Source organism: Capsella rubella, unplaced genomic scaffold, assembly GCF_000375325.1.
Source record: "Capsella rubella cultivar Monte Gargano unplaced genomic scaffold, Caprub1_0 scaffold_1, whole genome shotgun sequence".
NCBI lineage: Eukaryota > Viridiplantae > Streptophyta > Magnoliopsida > Brassicales > Brassicaceae > Capsella > Capsella rubella.
This window is the reverse complement of record NW_006238923.1, coordinates 6,620,705-6,636,769: the sequence shown is the minus strand read 5'-3', so window position 1 is coordinate 6,636,769 and position 16,065 is coordinate 6,620,705. Positions and strand designations below refer to the sequence as shown.

The 16,065-nt window shown below is 37.1% G+C and overlaps 5 protein-coding genes across 5 annotated transcripts; 1 reads left to right on the top strand and 4 right to left on the bottom strand.

The window, feature by feature from the left end:
• The first annotated feature begins 51 nt into the window (after positions 1 to 51).
• Positions 52 to 1,438, top strand: LOC17897293. Its single transcript, XM_006304166.2, has 3 exons — positions 52 to 293; positions 706 to 827; positions 931 to 1,438. The coding sequence occupies exons 1-3, from the start codon at positions 170 to 172 to the stop codon at positions 1,249 to 1,251; spliced, it is 567 nt and encodes a 188-aa protein (XP_006304228.1). The 5' UTR covers positions 52 to 169; the 3' UTR covers positions 1,252 to 1,438.
• A 21-nt stretch (positions 1,439 to 1,459) lies between these two features.
• Positions 1,460 to 2,767, bottom strand: LOC17899903 (sm-like protein LSM1A). The gene is made up of 5 exons (XM_006303370.2): positions 2,496 to 2,767; positions 2,275 to 2,343; positions 2,075 to 2,190; positions 1,891 to 1,953; positions 1,460 to 1,740 (listed from the first exon to the last, which is right to left on the bottom strand). Exons 1-5 carry the CDS (start codon positions 2,554 to 2,556, stop codon positions 1,663 to 1,665), a joined length of 387 nt encoding a protein of 128 aa, XP_006303432.1. The 5' UTR covers positions 2,557 to 2,767; the 3' UTR covers positions 1,460 to 1,662.
• Positions 2,768 to 3,363: 596 nt separating this feature from the next.
• LOC17897221 lies at positions 3,364 to 4,616 on the bottom strand. Its single transcript, XM_023777111.1, has 5 exons — positions 4,460 to 4,616; positions 4,305 to 4,365; positions 3,918 to 4,210; positions 3,686 to 3,830; positions 3,364 to 3,399 (listed from the first exon to the last, which is right to left on the bottom strand). Exons 1-5 carry the CDS (start codon positions 4,463 to 4,465, stop codon positions 3,380 to 3,382), a joined length of 525 nt encoding a protein of 174 aa, XP_023632879.1. The 5' UTR covers positions 4,466 to 4,616; the 3' UTR covers positions 3,364 to 3,379.
• Positions 4,617 to 4,813: 197 nt separating this feature from the next.
• On the bottom strand, positions 4,814 to 8,796 carry LOC17900841 (inter alpha-trypsin inhibitor, heavy chain 4). The gene is made up of 13 exons (XM_023789604.1): positions 8,233 to 8,796; positions 7,795 to 7,947; positions 7,483 to 7,695; positions 7,304 to 7,393; positions 7,060 to 7,176; positions 6,708 to 6,977; positions 6,472 to 6,628; positions 6,305 to 6,382; positions 6,100 to 6,200; positions 5,813 to 5,983; positions 5,640 to 5,714; positions 5,454 to 5,561; positions 4,814 to 5,342 (listed from the first exon to the last, which is right to left on the bottom strand). Exons 1-13 carry the CDS (start codon positions 8,626 to 8,628, stop codon positions 5,007 to 5,009), a joined length of 2,265 nt encoding a protein of 754 aa, XP_023645372.1. The 5' UTR covers positions 8,629 to 8,796; the 3' UTR covers positions 4,814 to 5,006.
• Positions 8,797 to 9,629: 833 nt separating this feature from the next.
• LOC17900405 (protein MICRORCHIDIA 6) lies at positions 9,630 to 15,980 on the bottom strand. The gene is made up of 20 exons (XM_006306900.2): positions 15,595 to 15,980; positions 15,062 to 15,365; positions 14,870 to 14,944; positions 14,736 to 14,770; positions 14,301 to 14,379; positions 14,110 to 14,199; positions 13,865 to 13,940; positions 13,651 to 13,729; positions 13,445 to 13,573; positions 12,886 to 12,984; positions 12,701 to 12,787; positions 12,301 to 12,447; positions 12,111 to 12,203; positions 11,766 to 11,817; positions 11,569 to 11,680; positions 11,147 to 11,316; positions 10,574 to 10,683; positions 10,225 to 10,304; positions 10,094 to 10,136; positions 9,630 to 9,941 (listed from the first exon to the last, which is right to left on the bottom strand). Exons 2-20 carry the CDS (start codon positions 15,354 to 15,356, stop codon positions 9,825 to 9,827), a joined length of 1,968 nt encoding a protein of 655 aa, XP_006306962.1. The 5' UTR covers positions 15,357 to 15,365; positions 15,595 to 15,980; the 3' UTR covers positions 9,630 to 9,824.
• Positions 15,981 to 16,065: the final 85 nt, after the last annotated feature.

Genomic DNA, 16,065 nt, shown 5'->3' with positions numbered 1-16,065 from the left:
ATGGGGTCTATTATAATAATGAAAGCTGTGGTCTTGTGTAGAGAAAAGTTTAGAATAGTCAATTTTGGGAGGCAGAGTGAGACTACAACAAAAAGAGAAATTAACAAACCTGAACCCAAGCTTGAGACTCGACAGAGATCAGTTAGTGAGTGACTGTCTGAGATCGGAGATGGTGAAGTCTTCAGAAATCGTCGGAAAGCTCAACCTCAGGGCTCACCAAGAGGGAGGCTTTTTCTCTGAAACTTTCAGAGATTCTTCTGTTCTCCTCTCCACCTCTCAGCTCCCTCCAACCTGTAATTCTCTCTTTCTCGTTTATTTGCATTCATCGCTTCCTTTGATTTAAAATCTTATTCATATTGTGTAATCATTAGTTCCCCATATTCGCATTTTGAGATTTCAGCGGTAAGATCCTTTGAAATCTGATCGGAGATTTAGATTTTGTTGTGTATCTCACTATTGGATTAGCTGAAGAAGATTAGTTGTAGCGGCTTAAATCCATAACTCATGGCTTACATAAAATTCTTATGTGGTTCCTGTTCTGATAGAGTATAGTATGCTTGGTTTGTGATTTGCTTGAAATTCAATAATCGAATCAACAATGCTCAAATTTTGATCCAAATTTTTATTTATGTATAATTTCCTTGTTAGGTTATTGCAGATCATCTCACAAGTTTGATCCTTTTCGCCTTTTCTGAATCTCTGCAGTTAAGGTTGACAGAGCAGTGAGCACAAGCATCTACTTCTTGCTTCCATCTGGGAGTGTTTCTCGTCTTCATCGCATACCAATGGCTGAAACCTGGCACTTCTATTTGGGTGAACCCCTTACTGTAAGTTGAATCTCTTGCCATTAACAGTCAACAAAACCGTAGAATGAGAAGAACAATATAATCAATGTTCTTCAATATGGCTTCTTCTTTATGTCTTGATCAGGTAGTGGAACTTTACGATGATGGAAAGTTGAAATTCACATGTCTTGGTCCTGACTTGATAGAAGGTGATCAGAAGCCTCAGTACACGGTCCCTCCAAACGTCTGGTTTGGTTCGTTTCCTACAAAGGATGTTTCTTTTTCTCAAGATGGGACTCTGCTTAAGGCCGAGCCTAGAGACATTGAGAACCATTTCTCTCTTGTTGGGTGCACATGCTCTCCCGCTTTCCAGTTTGAGGACTTTGAGCTTGCGAAACGGTCTGACCTCTTGTCGCAATTTCCTCAACACGAGTCACTGATCACAATGCTATCTTACCCAGAGTGAAAGGTCTTAGAGAGAGGCCTTAATTAATGGCTCAATGGTTTTTGGTAACTACTATAAGAAGATACTATGTCGATTGTTACTTCAAATCCTTTCATGTTTAAGAATCATACAAGGTTGTAATTGTACTTTTGAGTTCATTTTTGAACTCTGTACCTTTGGTTTTTCTGAAATGTGATTGATCAAATAATGGTCAGTAAAGAACAGGCTCAAGTTCCACAACAATTTCATTCCATACCGCAATAATTTCACTCCATACACAGAGGATCTGTAGAGACTACGCTCTGAGGATTCATCAAATGTCATTCACACAAACACATACCAACTAACATTTGACTTATAATTTAAGGATCTTCTATATTCCCCATCTTCAGCTTTTCTAGTTTCTACAATGCTGCAACACACATAAATGCCCTAATCGAGATCAAGGAACTCCATTCTTTTCCGCATAGTACCCTTTAGAAGCATTTCTTCTTTCTCTGCTTTCTGAGCCTGATTATACAGAAGAGTGTAACTGAGGAGTCAGTACATCCCAAAAACACCAAACACAAGCAACCAAGCTGAGGATCCATTCGTGCAAGAAGCTCCCAAATCAAACAAACTTCAAAGCTAAAGCAATCAGTAAATAGATACTGCACTAACCCTTTTGATTTCTGCTTCTGAAACCTGAATCATTTGAGCAGGAAGCTCTTCTTTTTCAACGTCCTAAGATCACAAAAAAAAAAAAACCCCCGACTCAATTGGCAAAATCATTTTTAAAAAAGAGAGAGCAGAAACTTTCATTGTAAAATGCAAGAGGAATTGATTTGTTTAGTAAAAGCTATACCAGTTCACCAATCAAGACAACATTTTCGCCACGGATAATGTAAAGACCCAAGGGAATATCACAGTAGAGATTACCCACGATGACTCTTTCATAAGCTTCTTCTAACACAGCATTGGCTTCAAGAAAATGAAAAAACTTGAGATAAATCAATTCAGAGATTTTGGAGTTTCAGTACAAAAGAGAAAGACAAAGAAAGGTACCAAATTGATCAAAGGAACGAAGTAGACCCATCAGTTTCCTACCATCACGGAGCAGCACAAGAAGTTTCTCTGCAAACAAAACAAGACATAAAAGAGAATCAGTAGAAGAAAGCTAACATCTTTATCAACCATTTGGGATCAAAATCGAGGTCCTTTGTTTTCACAGATTTCATCGCCGGTAAATCAGTAAAGAAAGAGAAAAAAGAAGGAAAAGAGATTACTGTCTAAGTAAGCAGCTAGAGAAGTGGAGAAGAAGATATCATCAGGAGCAGCCCAAGACATTGGAACTCTACAACTCTACAATCTCCAATCGCATTTGCCTTTTTGACTTCTCAGTTTCCAATTCCCCAACTCCCCTTTTTTCTCCTCGGTGATCTACCGCTACAATGGAGAATCAAAGAACCCTAATTTGCACGGGGAAAGAGATAAAGATAGAGAGAGATTTTGAGATCTATGGATCGTTTTTGTTTAGTTTTGACGACTCTGTTCTGTCAAGTTTGCTCAGACGCGATCCGACCCGAAATCACTTTTAGAATACAAATACTTAAAACCCCTTAAACTTTGTAAATGTTACAAAATCAACCCCATTTTATTTTATTTTGCATTTGAGTTCGCTTACATCATTTTCATGGACTTATTTTAGATAAATATGAATACAAGTAAAACTGATTATTTTTTTATTGATACGAAAAATATTTGTAGTTACACATGCTAACAGATTTCTTCAAAACATAAAAATCTGAAAAAAAAAAAAACAAATTCGTATAATGATAGATGAGTAACAACAAAAACTGAAAAGTTGGAAATTTGGCAAGTAAAAATATACATCTGTAAACGATGACTATCAGAGAGATAATTCATGATGACCCATCTCCATATGTTATTATTTTTCATATTGTTGAACACTTGAGAACATTCACACCCTTACTCATCTGATACCTGAAACATAAGAGATTTTTGATTATTTGTCTTTCAATCACTTAATCATATTTCCTACTTTAGTTCAACTGTTTAGTAAGAAAGAAAAAAAAAAACTCTGGTTCTAGTTACATTCTATAATTACCATGACTATCAATCAGGTCCATTTAGCTTAGTTGGTTGATATCTACATCTCCAAGACAATATCTGTAATCATCAAAGAAATTGAATTAAGCTCTCCTATCCCATTACTCTTGTTTTACACCTCTTTCTACTTATTTTATGTTTCTATTTTTAAAATCCTTACACTTTTGATCATCTTTCTGCATTTTAATCTGTCTTTTATGATGTTTTATTATATGCTTTTGACCTAACTAAAATACTGCAATGAAGCCAGCCATGACATATACACTTGGTTAATTACATCATCACATGTATGATCTGTTTTCGTGACCTGAATAAAACCAAAATGCATATGTTTAGAAAATCTCACATTCAGAATCAGTCTTGACCCATTTGTTGGCTTCAATGCTTGAACGAGCTTCATCTATAATCTTATGATTATTCTCCAAGTACTTCTTTGCAATGGAATTTGAACGTTGTGGATGTATCTTCTTGTTGAGTATTGTCCTAAGCATCTGAACACAAATACAGAATCTATAAATTTCATTTTGCTCGTGATTGCATAATATTGGTCATATGTGTATGTAGGTAGATGAAAGTACCTTTTCCATTCGAGTATTGGGCAGTGAATCTCCTCTAGACAAATCAAGAAGAGGAGGTGGCGTTTTGAAGCCACTTGTGCAAACAAACATCTTCTTGAGAAGAAAAGAAAGCGACTTCTTCTTCCCGATTGTAACATCTGTATTAACAGCAGTTAGATCTTTGCTAGATTCTGTTTCTTCTTCTTCCTTTGGGCAGATACTGTTTCCAAGTGTTCCAATAGCCAAGAAGGTTTCTTCGTCTTGAGGCCAACCTTGGACTTCTTTACTCAAAGGAGGTCCTAATGATTCTTGAGCTATGTACACATCAAATACAAATGAAATAAAATATGAATATATGCTCGCAAAGATTGTTCATCTAGTCTAAGAATAATAAGAATATATACTCACAAGAATCTGATGTAGACTCATGCTTCTTTCCGCTAAGCTTTCTTTGAACCCAACTAAAAATCTGTGTAGATCAACAAGATAAAGATAGTTACACGATCAAAGAGGGACCAACATCACACAAGATTAAGTCAAACTAAACAAATATGAAAACAAACCTTCATATTTCAGAGACATATATAGGAGCACATGTATGTGTGTTTATCCAAGAAATTTTCTTTTTCTGTCAATGATCTTTTTATCTCCTTGAATAGCTTTAGAAGTTAAAAGATGATCATAGTGGTCCCATGTTTTTAAAGACACAGTAAACACAAATCCCAGAAGCCAGCAAAAAGCCAGCAATACAAAGACTTGGGTTCAAGTTCCTATAAACCCCTCGATATCAGTTTCTTATCACTTCAAGTCACCATTTTCTAGCACTTGATCCCATCTTTGTGGACTTTGTTGAATGTCGGTTCACCACAATTGCATTCTATATAATATATGGAACGTTTTAAGAGAACGAAATCGAGTAAATCGTGAAGGAAACACATGGATTTGTCTCTTCTTTTTACACTTGCTCCTCTGAAGCAACTTTACAATAAAAGCTTTGTATATTTGATGAGGCCGTACATGCAACGTGTATGTAAATGTACAAACTTACTTTGAAATTTTAAAAGCTTTACACTTGGACTCAAAACCGGTTTTGTTTTTTGTATATTATAACTACCCGTCGTCTCCAGCACAGCATATAGCTGAGCAACATTCAAAGCAGGCGATGCAAGCAATCGCTGTGAAGAGCTGCGTGAAAACAATGACACACTGATCATTGAGCTTAGTGCAGCATTGGACACAACACATGCAGCAACATTTGTTGCACAAGGACACACAACAGCTCGAAGCAGCCTTGACGAACTTCTCAGCAGCATCTGGTAGTCTCTGTTCGCCAAATCCTGGTGGAACATTCTCTCTCGTGGCTGTTTGATCACCAAAGCCTATCCCAAGGCTTTGTAGCGGGATCGTTCTTGATATCATCTTCTGTTTCTCGCCATTGCTTGATGTCTGTTAATATATGAGTTAAATGAGTCTGATTTGGTTCTTAGAACAGAATTAATCGCTAGGTTTTTGTTGAATGTAACGATTTTAGTTCATAACTTTAGATATGCATAATACCTTTTTCTTTCCGGTAATATCACTGGGTTTCAGTTCTTCTGTGTGCTCTAACTGGATCATTCGAGTGTACTCGGATGGTACGCTGGTTTGGATGCTTAGTTTAGCAATCTGAGAGAAAAACGTAAAGCAAAATGAAGGAGCAACTCCTGAAAAGGACAATTGAGGATGTGTGAAATGTAGACAAACCTTCTCTTTCAGCTGTTTGTCTTCAGAGAACCATGCCTCAGCAGTAAGCAAGTCAATCACATTCTTTGCAAATACCTGAACATATTTAGGGAATGACACTTTATGTCAAGCCTGGATGTCTTTATCGAAAGAAAACCCCATTGAGAATTATTATGAAAGGAAGGTGATATTACTTTATCAAGAGGCATGTCTTTTGCACTTTGTACAGTCAAGTCTACAGAAAAGCTGCTCAAATCTCCTAGCAGTCCTTTGGCTATCACATTCTCAGGGAACTTTCCTCTGTATCTTCCATATATCATCAATGGATTTGCAGACGTCAGATCCGGAATATTAGAAGGGTAAACCTATTATTGTAGCCACAAGTAACAGTTCAGTGTTACAGACATACTTCATAGAATCGGAGGAAACAATATAAAAATCCCAAAAAATTCAGGCAAACAATCTTAGCATAGAGGCACACCTCAACTTCATCTAGATTCTGCAGAGGCTCGATTGTTATATTAACAAGAACGGTGGATAAAGCCTTTGTAAACAATTTGTCCAGTCGTTCCTCGATGTGATCTGGATAAAGGAAACTTTTGTTTAGAAGACTATATTACAGATAGTATAGCACAGATAATGACAACTTAATCCTTTAATTCACCAAAACGGGGTCAAAGTTTCACCTGTATTATAAACTGATTCGTGCTGGCCCCTGGATAGATTTGCAAGCATTTGCAAGAAGTAGTGGTTACAGAACACACCTGAAAATATTTCAAAGAGTCCACGTCTGAAAAGGTATATAAAGATAATCGCGGTTATTTTACATCAAAACCTTGTAGATAAGTTTTACCTAATCCAAAAGTGTGTATTCGTGGACATACTGATCCAGCACTAGCAAGATGTTTCTTCATTACATCACAAATATGTCTCTCATCTTCAACAGACCCATCTGTTACGAAGAAGATCATAGGAATAGAGCCTCGAGTATTCGAAAGCATTTCAACAGCCTGAAAGTATTGAACGAAGTTAGCCAAATTATTTTCAGGACTCAATTTGAACGAAGCTACAACTGAGTTGCGGAAAAACCTTTTCTAGGGGAGGAAGCATGTTTGTACCATCTGCTATGACAAAATTCTTGTTCATCCACTCAATGCCCCTTTCAACAGCATCTGAAGAGACCAACTCCATGGAAGTTGAAAACAGAGAAGTATCATCGCTGAAAGTGATAATATTGAAGGAATCTCCCGGATTCAGCTTAGATAGAGCTGTGGATATCGCATTTTTTACGTCCTCAAGAGGTTTTCCAATCATGCTTTTACTTATGTCAACAACAAATACTACCTCCCGCTTTAATGCCTGAAGTTGACAAAAAGAAACTTACAATTATAATGCAAATAACATTTATTGCATATAAAAAAAAGAGTGTTCAAAATCAAACCTTAGTTTTTTGCTGCTTTCCTGGAAAAAGATAGAAAGAAAATATGTCTCTCTGATCAACATCTTGAACAGGAGCAGATTGAAGGAAAAGTCCACCAACTATATTACTTGAAGAGGCCTACGTTTGGTCGAAAAAAATTAAAGGATAAGCACTCTTTACAACATTCAATGCAAGTCCAGAGGTCTAGGGCCTATGCGACGTTGAAGCAGCAACAGAGATTCAAAGCACTAGGGAGAACTCATACCGTATAAGAAAAGCTAAAGTCCGAGTTTGACCACTTTAAAACGTCTGCTTCATATGCAAACCTTAATTTCCCTGCACTCCGCAATTTCTCCTGTAATAGATAAAAGGAATAAGAGTTACAGAATAGAACCAAAAGAAAAAAAAACCTGAAATATTGTGGAGCAGTCAATAAAAGCAGACCTTTAGTTGATGACTGCATCCTTTGCAGAGAACTTCTGTTCCAGTACCAGCATTAACACTCAAATAAATCTTTTCTCTCTTGGAGATTTTCTTTACCGCAGGAGTCACATACTCAGGAAAGTTGAAAGGAATATCAAGAAAAAACTGCCCTTCATTATACGTCAACTTCTGAGACCAAGACATCTTGATAGAGAGGTTGGTACCTCCATCGACCTGAAAATAGATGGGAGAATATAATCAGAGAAGAGGCCAAAAACACACATACACAAAATACCACAAACAAAAAAATCAAATTGGAAACTTGCACTTCACCTGTGGTATTGTAAGAGTGAAAATGTTTGGTTTCAAGAAGCCTCCAGTCTCAGGTTGTGCCGTTTTCTCAAATTCATTTCCATCTTCAGCTGTGATCAACTGAGTAGTGTAAGATTTTCTAGGAATCTCAACCTCAACACCTAGAATTGAACCCTGTTATCCATACAGGGTTACTGTATTAGTATGAGAACCATCAGAGAAAAAGAGATCAATGCTCGATAAACAAAAAAAAAGTGAAAACAAAAGGACATCAGAAAAGAAAAATACAGAACAAGAGATATCAGCGAACCCTTAAAAAAAACCCAATTCCAAATCGTATCTTCAAATTCGAGAGACGTAACCCTAATAGGTTATTAGTGAACTAATGTAATTACAAAAAAAAAAAAAAAAAAAAAATCTAAATTTTCCCGGAAAAAATGAAGGAACAAAAACACAGACCTGTTCCCCCATGGGAATAGCGATACGGCAATCACATCTCTTACTTCCCATAACGCAGTGAACCCGCCAGGATCCGGTGACGGTAACAAGAGCCGTATCGAGATAGCAATCAACATCGAGCTCAATTGAATTCATCTGCAAAGGAATCAAAGCCGGTGGGTCGCACCTACCGTGCACGTGAGGCTGATAGCTAGGTAAATCCGGGTTATCCACAATTCCCGGGTCGGGTATGACGGCGTAAACCATGGGGGCCGTAGGAAGGTAAGGCTGCGTCGTGGAAGACCTCTCCATGGGCGCAGGTGGTCTCGGAGCTGCGACGGCTCGGTCTTTCCCGAAATAAATCCGTTTGGAGAGTTTAATCCCATCGTCCACCGCTCTAGAGAAATCCTCCGCCATCTTTCCCACTCAGACGGCGAAGAAACCTTTTTTCCTTTTTCTGGATGTCTCTGCCTTGTTCTCTTTTTCTCTTTCTCTCCTAAGTTTTCTCGGGAAAACAAATCAGAATCGTTGATGGTAAAAAAAATGAAGCGAATCGGTTTCTTAATTCTTTTCTTCAGACAATCAGAGAGTCTTTTTGAGTATTTTCCAGCGCATTTTTTGCGTCACTAATTAATTTTTTATATATATTTATAATTAATTTGCTTGAATGACCAAGTTGACCTTTCCCTTTTCTGGCGCGATCGAGATCCAATGGTTAAGAGTCACTTAAAGCATGCCGACAAAGTGGCGCGCGAATCAGGTACATTCTCATTCATTTTTCTGAAAACCGTGTGAACGAATCGTGTTTCTCCACGTGGAATTGTGAATGTAGTTGAAGCATCTGATTCCTATGCCTTTAACGTTGCTCAACTCAACGGTAAAATCTCTCATCTCGTGGATGTTTGTGCGCTCTCACGTGACTTAGCCGTTGGCTCATGGCCTTTTCATGCACTTATGTTTTGTGGTTGTTGCCATCAGGGGTGACGTATTATCACTTACACTTACCTTTTGGCTGGATTATCACTAAGTATTATATATCTTGCTTTTGTGTATTAATTAGCTAAGATTATTTCCTGATTTAGTATTCTGGCTGTATGGTCTAAACAAATCAAAGACTTTATAGTTATGTTAAATTAAAAATTAAATAAATGCTGGGATTTGCTATAACACGATTGTGGAAACAGTTAACGTCGGGTTTTGAATAATTAATGGCTCAATGGTTGGATTAGGGAATTTGCAATCCAATGATATATAGATAATATAATGTAATTATCAGTGATGATTGTCACTATGTTGTAACCGTTTAGAAGAAACTAAATACCAAAACTCTATTTATATTATTCTCCGAGGGTGACACAGGTACACAACGACAAGCCATCATTGTCATTTGTTTAGAAATTTCAATATTTTCCATTGACTTTTGGTGAATTTTCTAGACAAAAAAGGGTATTTGATTTCATAAACACGAACCCTGTTATTTCACATTTTGTTGCCTTGTCCTAGGCAACTCATTAGTAGATTACTAGAGAGATTAGCTAAAGATCTCTAGTTTTCAAACCTAAAAGCTGGATATGACCAGCCAAAAATAGTGTTTTCAAGTGCAGAGAATATTTCTAGGTATCTACATTTCTTCTGTGCTCCCCCTTCACCAAACCCAAATCTTGTAGCTCTACCATTAGCCTTTCATACTCGCTTTTAGCTTTCTCCAGCTCACTCCTTAGATTCATGGCCTGCGCAGATTGTATCACCACAAAATCATTATCGTTTTTGGCAATCTTTCGAGGAGGTTGGGATTAGGCAGGAACAACGGTGAGTCAAAACCACCAAAGCAAATGAAAGAAACAAGTATTAAAAAAGGGTTGCTAATGTCAGAAGGATGTACCTTGATTTCAAGGTTCTGACTTCGCACCTTGTGATCCAGACATCTGAGTATAAGAAGTATAATAAATTTTCTGGCAGAAATCACAAACAAACGCGCAAATTGGCAAATATATATTACATAATTTATCTTACTTTGCTCGAAGCTTCTTGTTTTTTTCCATCAACTTGACAATTTCAATATCTTGTGACTGACTTGCAGATCCACGTATAAACTTCAGATCATGTGAAAAGCCAATGATGTTAGAGAAACGAAATGGGTATATGCAGTTTCAAACAAAAGTTACTATCATGTTTTCTATGTGGGGACATGTGCATGCGATATCACATAACAGAAATATCATATTAATCTCAAACAGAGCTCAGATGAAATTCTAGTCAGGAATATCCGCAATTTTGTATTCAGCATCTAGGTATTAAGAAAAGTCATGGGGTTAAACATGTTCATCAGTAAATGTAAGAGAAGACACATATTTTGAGGTACCTGTTCAACCCGATCCTGCCCCGGGACAGTAAAGCCATCATTCCCAACCTTTCTTTTTGACACTGCGCTTGCAATAGCATCAGGATGTTCTTTCCTCTTCTCCAATAGCACTGTGATAATAATGAAACCATCAAAAGTCTTCATCAGAGAGAATTCAGAAAAAATGTGAAGGGAGATATACAGTACAAAACGATGTCCAACAAATGGTTGTGTGAAATTAACTCTTCCTTCCACATCATCACAATAATAGCAGAAACACTTGTATGTTTGGAAAAAGTGTATCAGTATTTCTGTAAGATATTTTTTTGTTCAGTAAGATATTGATTATTTTGTTCAGTAAGATATTGATTATTTTGTTCTAATTCTTAAGTACGGAGAATAACTAACTGAAAGTTGCAGTCGATATATAGAGTATTTGCAGCACTATAAATTCAATGATTCTTAATGTGGGCATAACCCTGAACCAATCCAGGTCAGACCGGGCAAGTCCGACATTAGAAATCTAGTTTTGTTCTAGTCAAAGACAAACTATGATCCCACTTACATCGCAGTTCAAGTTTTAGTAAGATTTACCTGGCTCAGCTGAAACTCTAGGGAGAGACGTCAAATTTCCTTGCGGAAAAACTGCTTTGAAGCCTGGAGGAGGACTTACTGCTTGTCTACCGGCAGGTCGAACATTTTGAGGTATCTGAAGACGAGGCTTCTTATTTACTTGATACCCAATCAAGACACAATGACAGCTCCTATTAAAGATTTCCAATCAATTGAAATAGTAAGAAACGATGGAAATTGATACAAGGCCAGTACAGAGGTAATAGGGGGACTTTTAGAGGCAAATCAGAGGACTGATATCCCCATGCTCAGCAAGAGAACAATATATCTTATGTGGTCTTCTATCACACACTAGGAAAACTCTGTATTATCTACTTTGGCGAAGGAATATATAAACCTAGCAACACAACAGTAACCAAAAAGACGAGGTTTAGAGAAATTACCAATACTCCACTGTCATTTCCTTCAAACGGTTTTCAAGCTTCTGAAGAAGAACAGTTTTCTCAAAATCCTGCTTGTTATGGGTTGGCTCAACAAAATTAGCTTCTAGAACACCTGCAAACAGCATACAACTTAACATAAATTCACCCATCAAAAAAATCTATTGTTTTATCAATTGATCGATTTTGCAGTTTTTTACCAACAACCCCTCTTCCTCGACTGCTTGAATAGCTTATGACCTCCCAAAATGGCTGTAAGGAACAAAAGAAAATCAAACAAGGTCACAGTAACAAACAAGAGTATGTATAGAATTTGTAATAGAAATTTGACAAAGATACTGAGTTGTTTAGCTGGGGTAAGAAAACTTCTGAGGCAAATTATGAATTTAAATATGTTAAGAATATTTAATTTTCTAAAACACATTTAAATCTGCGCGCCACCATCGGTGTAGAGAGGTCCAGCAACATAATATTAACGAAAATCCCAGTCTATGAGAATCCTTTTACAGAATGTGAACAAACATATTTAACATTTCAAAACTCACCATAATAAGACGGTTTTTGTGATAAACGCAGAACCCATGAAGATTTATTTTGGGAGCTTCTTTCAGAAATCCAATCGTCGTTACAACTAAAGCCTGCTCATTTACCACCAACATTCAAATCATAATTAAAGAAAAAAACTAAGAAGTTTTTAAAAGAAGAAAAAACAAAAGCCTCCAGATATTTTATCACCTCTTCAGATCCAGCAGCGTGAGGCTTATACAAGATGTACTGCGGATGCATGAGATCATCAGCAACGTTATGATGCTCGACAACCTTACCTCGCAAAAGGATCTTGAAAGTCTCAGGAATCCGCAAGTATAATATGGATAGGTAAACCTGTAGCAGCAGAAAGTAGTTCAGTTGCATGCCAGATATCTAATCTTAGTATACAGTTGCACAAGTATTTTTCGAATATACAGCTGTCTGCAGCATTTTATTATCTGTGTCTATGTGTACTATGTATTTCCCAAGAGTATTCATGAGTACATTCACAAATACAAGTATAATTCCATGTTATGTTACCACTTGCACATGAACATAAGTATAAACAGTTCCTAAACATTATTGACCAAAAGAAATAGAAGCTTACACGAAGAGAGTAAGAATATCGGCTTGCAATATGATCATTCACAATCTTAGATCCAGTTTTTTTTATGTTTCCTTCAATGAGAATATCCTACAAAAAAAAAAAAAGGAATGAACAAGATCTCAATTAAATGATAATACTTAGGAACGAAGAGAAGATCAGAAATAGGAAAGATCAAGAATATACACCTCTGCAGCCGAATCAAAGTCTAATTCCAATTTAGCATCACTGTTGAGCCACATATTATAGATAATAACCTTTGTCCCATGTTGTCCAACGTCGCCAAACTGATACAAGGAAAAGAGAATAAAATGTCACTAAAGAGAGGAACTTGGTGACATTCAGATAAATGGAAAAACTTAATTAAATGGGCAAACACAAATAGAGAACAGACCAACATGAAGGAGCTTCATTTAAGGGCAAACTAAAGTCTCCTTTGAACTGCTCTACTCTTATATAAGCATTCATTCATTCGTATCTTTTTTTGGTGAACTACCTTAGGCGACAATATCCAAGAAATACAGAATTATGGAAATGGAGAACAGTCATGGATGGCTCACGATTAAGATCAAATTATTATATACAGAACTTAAGGCTCCTCCAAAGCTTTTACGAAATGTACCAATGACATGGAATATCACACTCATGAAATGCCCCAAAAATTTTCAAATGAAATAACCAGTAAATAAGCAGGTTGTAGACAACATGGGTTGCATGGAGAAAATTAAAGAAGAAAATTGGCCTTACCTGCTGCAAAAGTTCTGCTTCAGTTGAAAATGGAGACCATTCTAGTAGAATGGAGAGACTGGATTTAAAATGTTCTCGGTCTTGTAATGACCTGAACTCGCCAGCTGATGTTTTAAACTCGTAATCCAACTGAATATTCACAAGGCAACACAGTTAAATTACAGAAAACTAAGGTACATTTATATGTGTGAGAGAGGGAGACTCACAATGGGAACAACTATTCTATCATGGCCAGTACGTGTCAGGTAAGTATAGGAAAGGAGCCCAATACTTTGTGTCCATGTTCTGTTCAGATGACATAGAAAACAATTTAGCACATTCTTTTGTTTAGAAAGCAAATAATTGGATGGAAAACTGGTAGAACACTGGGTGAAAATTGTTAGAACATTGGCGCATAGATAACCAACAATGACCACTCACTGGTTCTTTAAATGGCGACTGAAAACGATGACATCTGCCCCAAGTCTCATTGTGCTGGTCTTGAAACCATTTCCATCTACAGAATCATAACGTAGGATAAGATGCAGAATCATATTTAACAATCTGAGCTTCAAAATCTTAACTAATCTTATGTGTTATGTGATGCAGAATGATAATTAGAGATATGTGTTGCGGAATCATAACTAAAGATAAATAGTTTAGAGCATCAAGAGAAATATTCATACATCTTCCAATGGCTGAATCCGCCTTTTTATCTGAGAAGCCAAAACCCATACAATGCCGCATTGCCTGAGGATCCATCCCACCTCCATCATCTAAAAGTTTTATGCAGAGATGATTAGAAAGTCTTTCTTTTGCATACTCCCCCTTGTGAATTGGCACGGGACTTAATCCAAAAAATTCAATGCAAAAATACCTTGAATTAGCAATGCTGTTGTGCCATCCCTTGGATTTGTTATTTTATCTACAATGACAAAAGTGGCCCCATTTTGGATCTATAGGGTAATGAAGATACAGAGGAGAAAACATATTAATAAATTATCATCCAGAACTATATCTACAAATATTTAGGGCGCACTTCCACCTTAATTGAAAAAATGACAGAATGGAGTCAGAAAGTGAAGCGCTCGGGTCCCAGAAGGGAGAAGTTTTCTATCAAGGATAATATTATTCAAGAATTTAAAGATTCAAAACTCAAAACAATTTTGATTAAGTCAGGACATTAAGATATGTAGATAGAAAAAAAGGTTCAAAAGAGTGAAGAGTATTATTCAAATTATTTGCAGGAATGAACAAGCAGGTAGTCAGGTTAAAACATTTATCAAGCAGTTTTTCAAGAGAAAGGACGCACCTCATCAACAGCATTGTCAAGAAGTTCTGCAACAGCTGCAGGTAGAGAGAACCAAATAAGTCTTGTTAAAACGCTTGAATAATGTTTGGTTAGCCAGATACAAAAAAGGGAAAATGATGATTATTGAAGCATACCACCAAAAGCCCATTTATGTGAAGTAGCATTGGAGTGAAGAAACATAGGGTGCACATGAAGATAGTTTCTGCCATCTGCGAAACATATGTGAAAACCCATAAGCAAAATACTGTAACCGATAGTGACAAAGATGATCAAGTCATCCAAGCAAAAGAGTAATTGATAAATTATGACTAGAAAATATAGCATACTTGGCTGCTGAGACTTTGAACTCAATTCATCAGTATAGGTTCCAGCTTTCCAGAACTGCCGACAAACAGGAGCTGGACATATGGTGGATGAAGAAGTGACACCAGCATCATCAGCTGGCGACCGGACCTGATCAACGACACTAGTGCTACTCTGACCACCGATAGATCCTCTATTTTCTTCAGAATCTTGAGGAAGAGGATGTTCTTTGGAACCATGGCTCTGAAGCATATTGCCGCGCTCGGGTTTAACAGCCACAGCATCATGAGAAACGTTTATACTTGTATTGTAGCTCATCTTGTTTATCTACAAGGAACAACCGAATATTCAGAGATCATAAATTCCAGAATTCGTTATCCACAATAGATGCCCTAAGAAATTTCTCCAAAAACTCAAAATGTAACAAAATCCTAGTAATGAAACTCAGCTAAAACGACCTAGAAAACAAACCACAAAAATTGAGGGGAATGAACAAATCACAGAGGCCGAGAGTGAGGAGAAGATATGGTCCGCTAGGAAGGATTCGAAATGTTACCTGAAAAATAAGGTCATGCAAAAGGACTGCTACTTCCTACTGTACAATGCACGCGATATATATATATAAAATAAAGCAGAGGAAGATTGAGCAGAGAAATCGACAGTGCTTTTAGGGCTTCTCTGGGTACAGCGATTAGAATTCCGGTGTCACTTGCAACTTTAAATATATTTTTTAACGGCGTTAAGATAACGACGGAGAAGAAACCAGAGAGTGAGGTATTGTGTTAAAGCTGCCGGAACAATGTTCCGGTCAAATCAAAGACTCCTCGAGAAGAGAGAATAAAGAAATAAATCAATTTAGAAAAAGCAGAGAAGGAGAGAGTCGAATCTGAGACGGTGGAGGGAGATAAAGAAGGCGGAGGAGGAGAGTGGGAAGGAAGGGTTAGCAGTAAAAGAGTTCCTTCTCGGGGAAGCGAGTTGGGGAAGAAACTATGTGGGCCCCACCTGATGCTCTTTTATTTCCCTATAA

What these genes read in the sequence shown, in the direction of transcription:
- LOC17900841 (XM_023789604.1), bottom strand. Translation starts at nt 8,628, where the DNA reads ATGGCGGAGGATTTCTCTAGAGCGGTGGACGATGGGATTAAACTCTCC. An exon ending in GAAAGCAGCAAAAAACTAAG is followed by an intron (nt 6,978 to 7,059) that starts GTTTGATTTTGA and finishes TGTCAACTTCAG; the next exon opens with GCATTAAAGCGGGAGGTAGT. An exon ending in AATACACACTTTTGGATTAG is followed by an intron (nt 6,383 to 6,471) that starts GTAAAACTTATC and finishes AAATATTTTCAG; the next exon opens with GTGTGTTCTGTAACCACTAC.
- LOC17900405 (XM_006306900.2), bottom strand. Translation starts at nt 15,356, where the DNA reads ATGAGCTACAATACAAGTATAAACGTTTCTCATGATGCTGTGGCTGTT. An exon ending in TAGAGTTTCAGCTGAGCCAG is followed by an intron (nt 10,684 to 11,146) that starts GTAAATCTTACT and finishes TTATTATCACAG; the next exon opens with TGCTATTGGAGAAGAGGAAA. An exon ending in AACAAGAAGCTTCGAGCAAA is followed by an intron (nt 10,137 to 10,224) that starts GTAAGATAAATT and finishes TCTTATACTCAG; the next exon opens with ATGTCTGGATCACAAGGTGC.
- LOC17897293 (XM_006304166.2), top strand. Translation starts at nt 170, where the DNA reads ATGGTGAAGTCTTCAGAAATCGTCGGAAAGCTCAACCTCAGGGCTCAC. An exon ending in CTCTCAGCTCCCTCCAACCT is followed by an intron (nt 294 to 705) that starts GTAATTCTCTCT and finishes GAATCTCTGCAG; the next exon opens with TTAAGGTTGACAGAGCAGTG. An exon ending in ATTTGGGTGAACCCCTTACT is followed by an intron (nt 828 to 930) that starts GTAAGTTGAATC and finishes TGTCTTGATCAG; the next exon opens with GTAGTGGAACTTTACGATGA.
- LOC17899903 (XM_006303370.2), bottom strand. Translation starts at nt 2,556, where the DNA reads ATGTCTTGGGCTGCTCCTGATGATATCTTCTTCTCCACTTCTCTAGCT. An exon ending in TCTAGCTGCTTACTTAGACA is followed by an intron (nt 2,344 to 2,495) that starts GTAATCTCTTTT and finishes TTTTGTTTGCAG; the next exon opens with AGAAACTTCTTGTGCTGCTC. An exon ending in CAGAAGCAGAAATCAAAAGG is followed by an intron (nt 1,741 to 1,890) that starts GTTAGTGCAGTA and finishes CTGTATAATCAG; the next exon opens with GCTCAGAAAGCAGAGAAAGA.
- LOC17897221 (XM_023777111.1), bottom strand. An exon ending in CCAATACTCGAATGGAAAAG is followed by an intron (nt 3,831 to 3,917) that starts GTACTTTCATCT and finishes ATTTGTGTTCAG; the next exon opens with ATGCTTAGGACAATACTCAA. An exon ending in GGTCAAGACTGATTCTGAAT is followed by an intron (nt 3,400 to 3,685) that starts GTGAGATTTTCT and finishes TGATGATTACAG; the next exon opens with ATATTGTCTTGGAGATGTAG.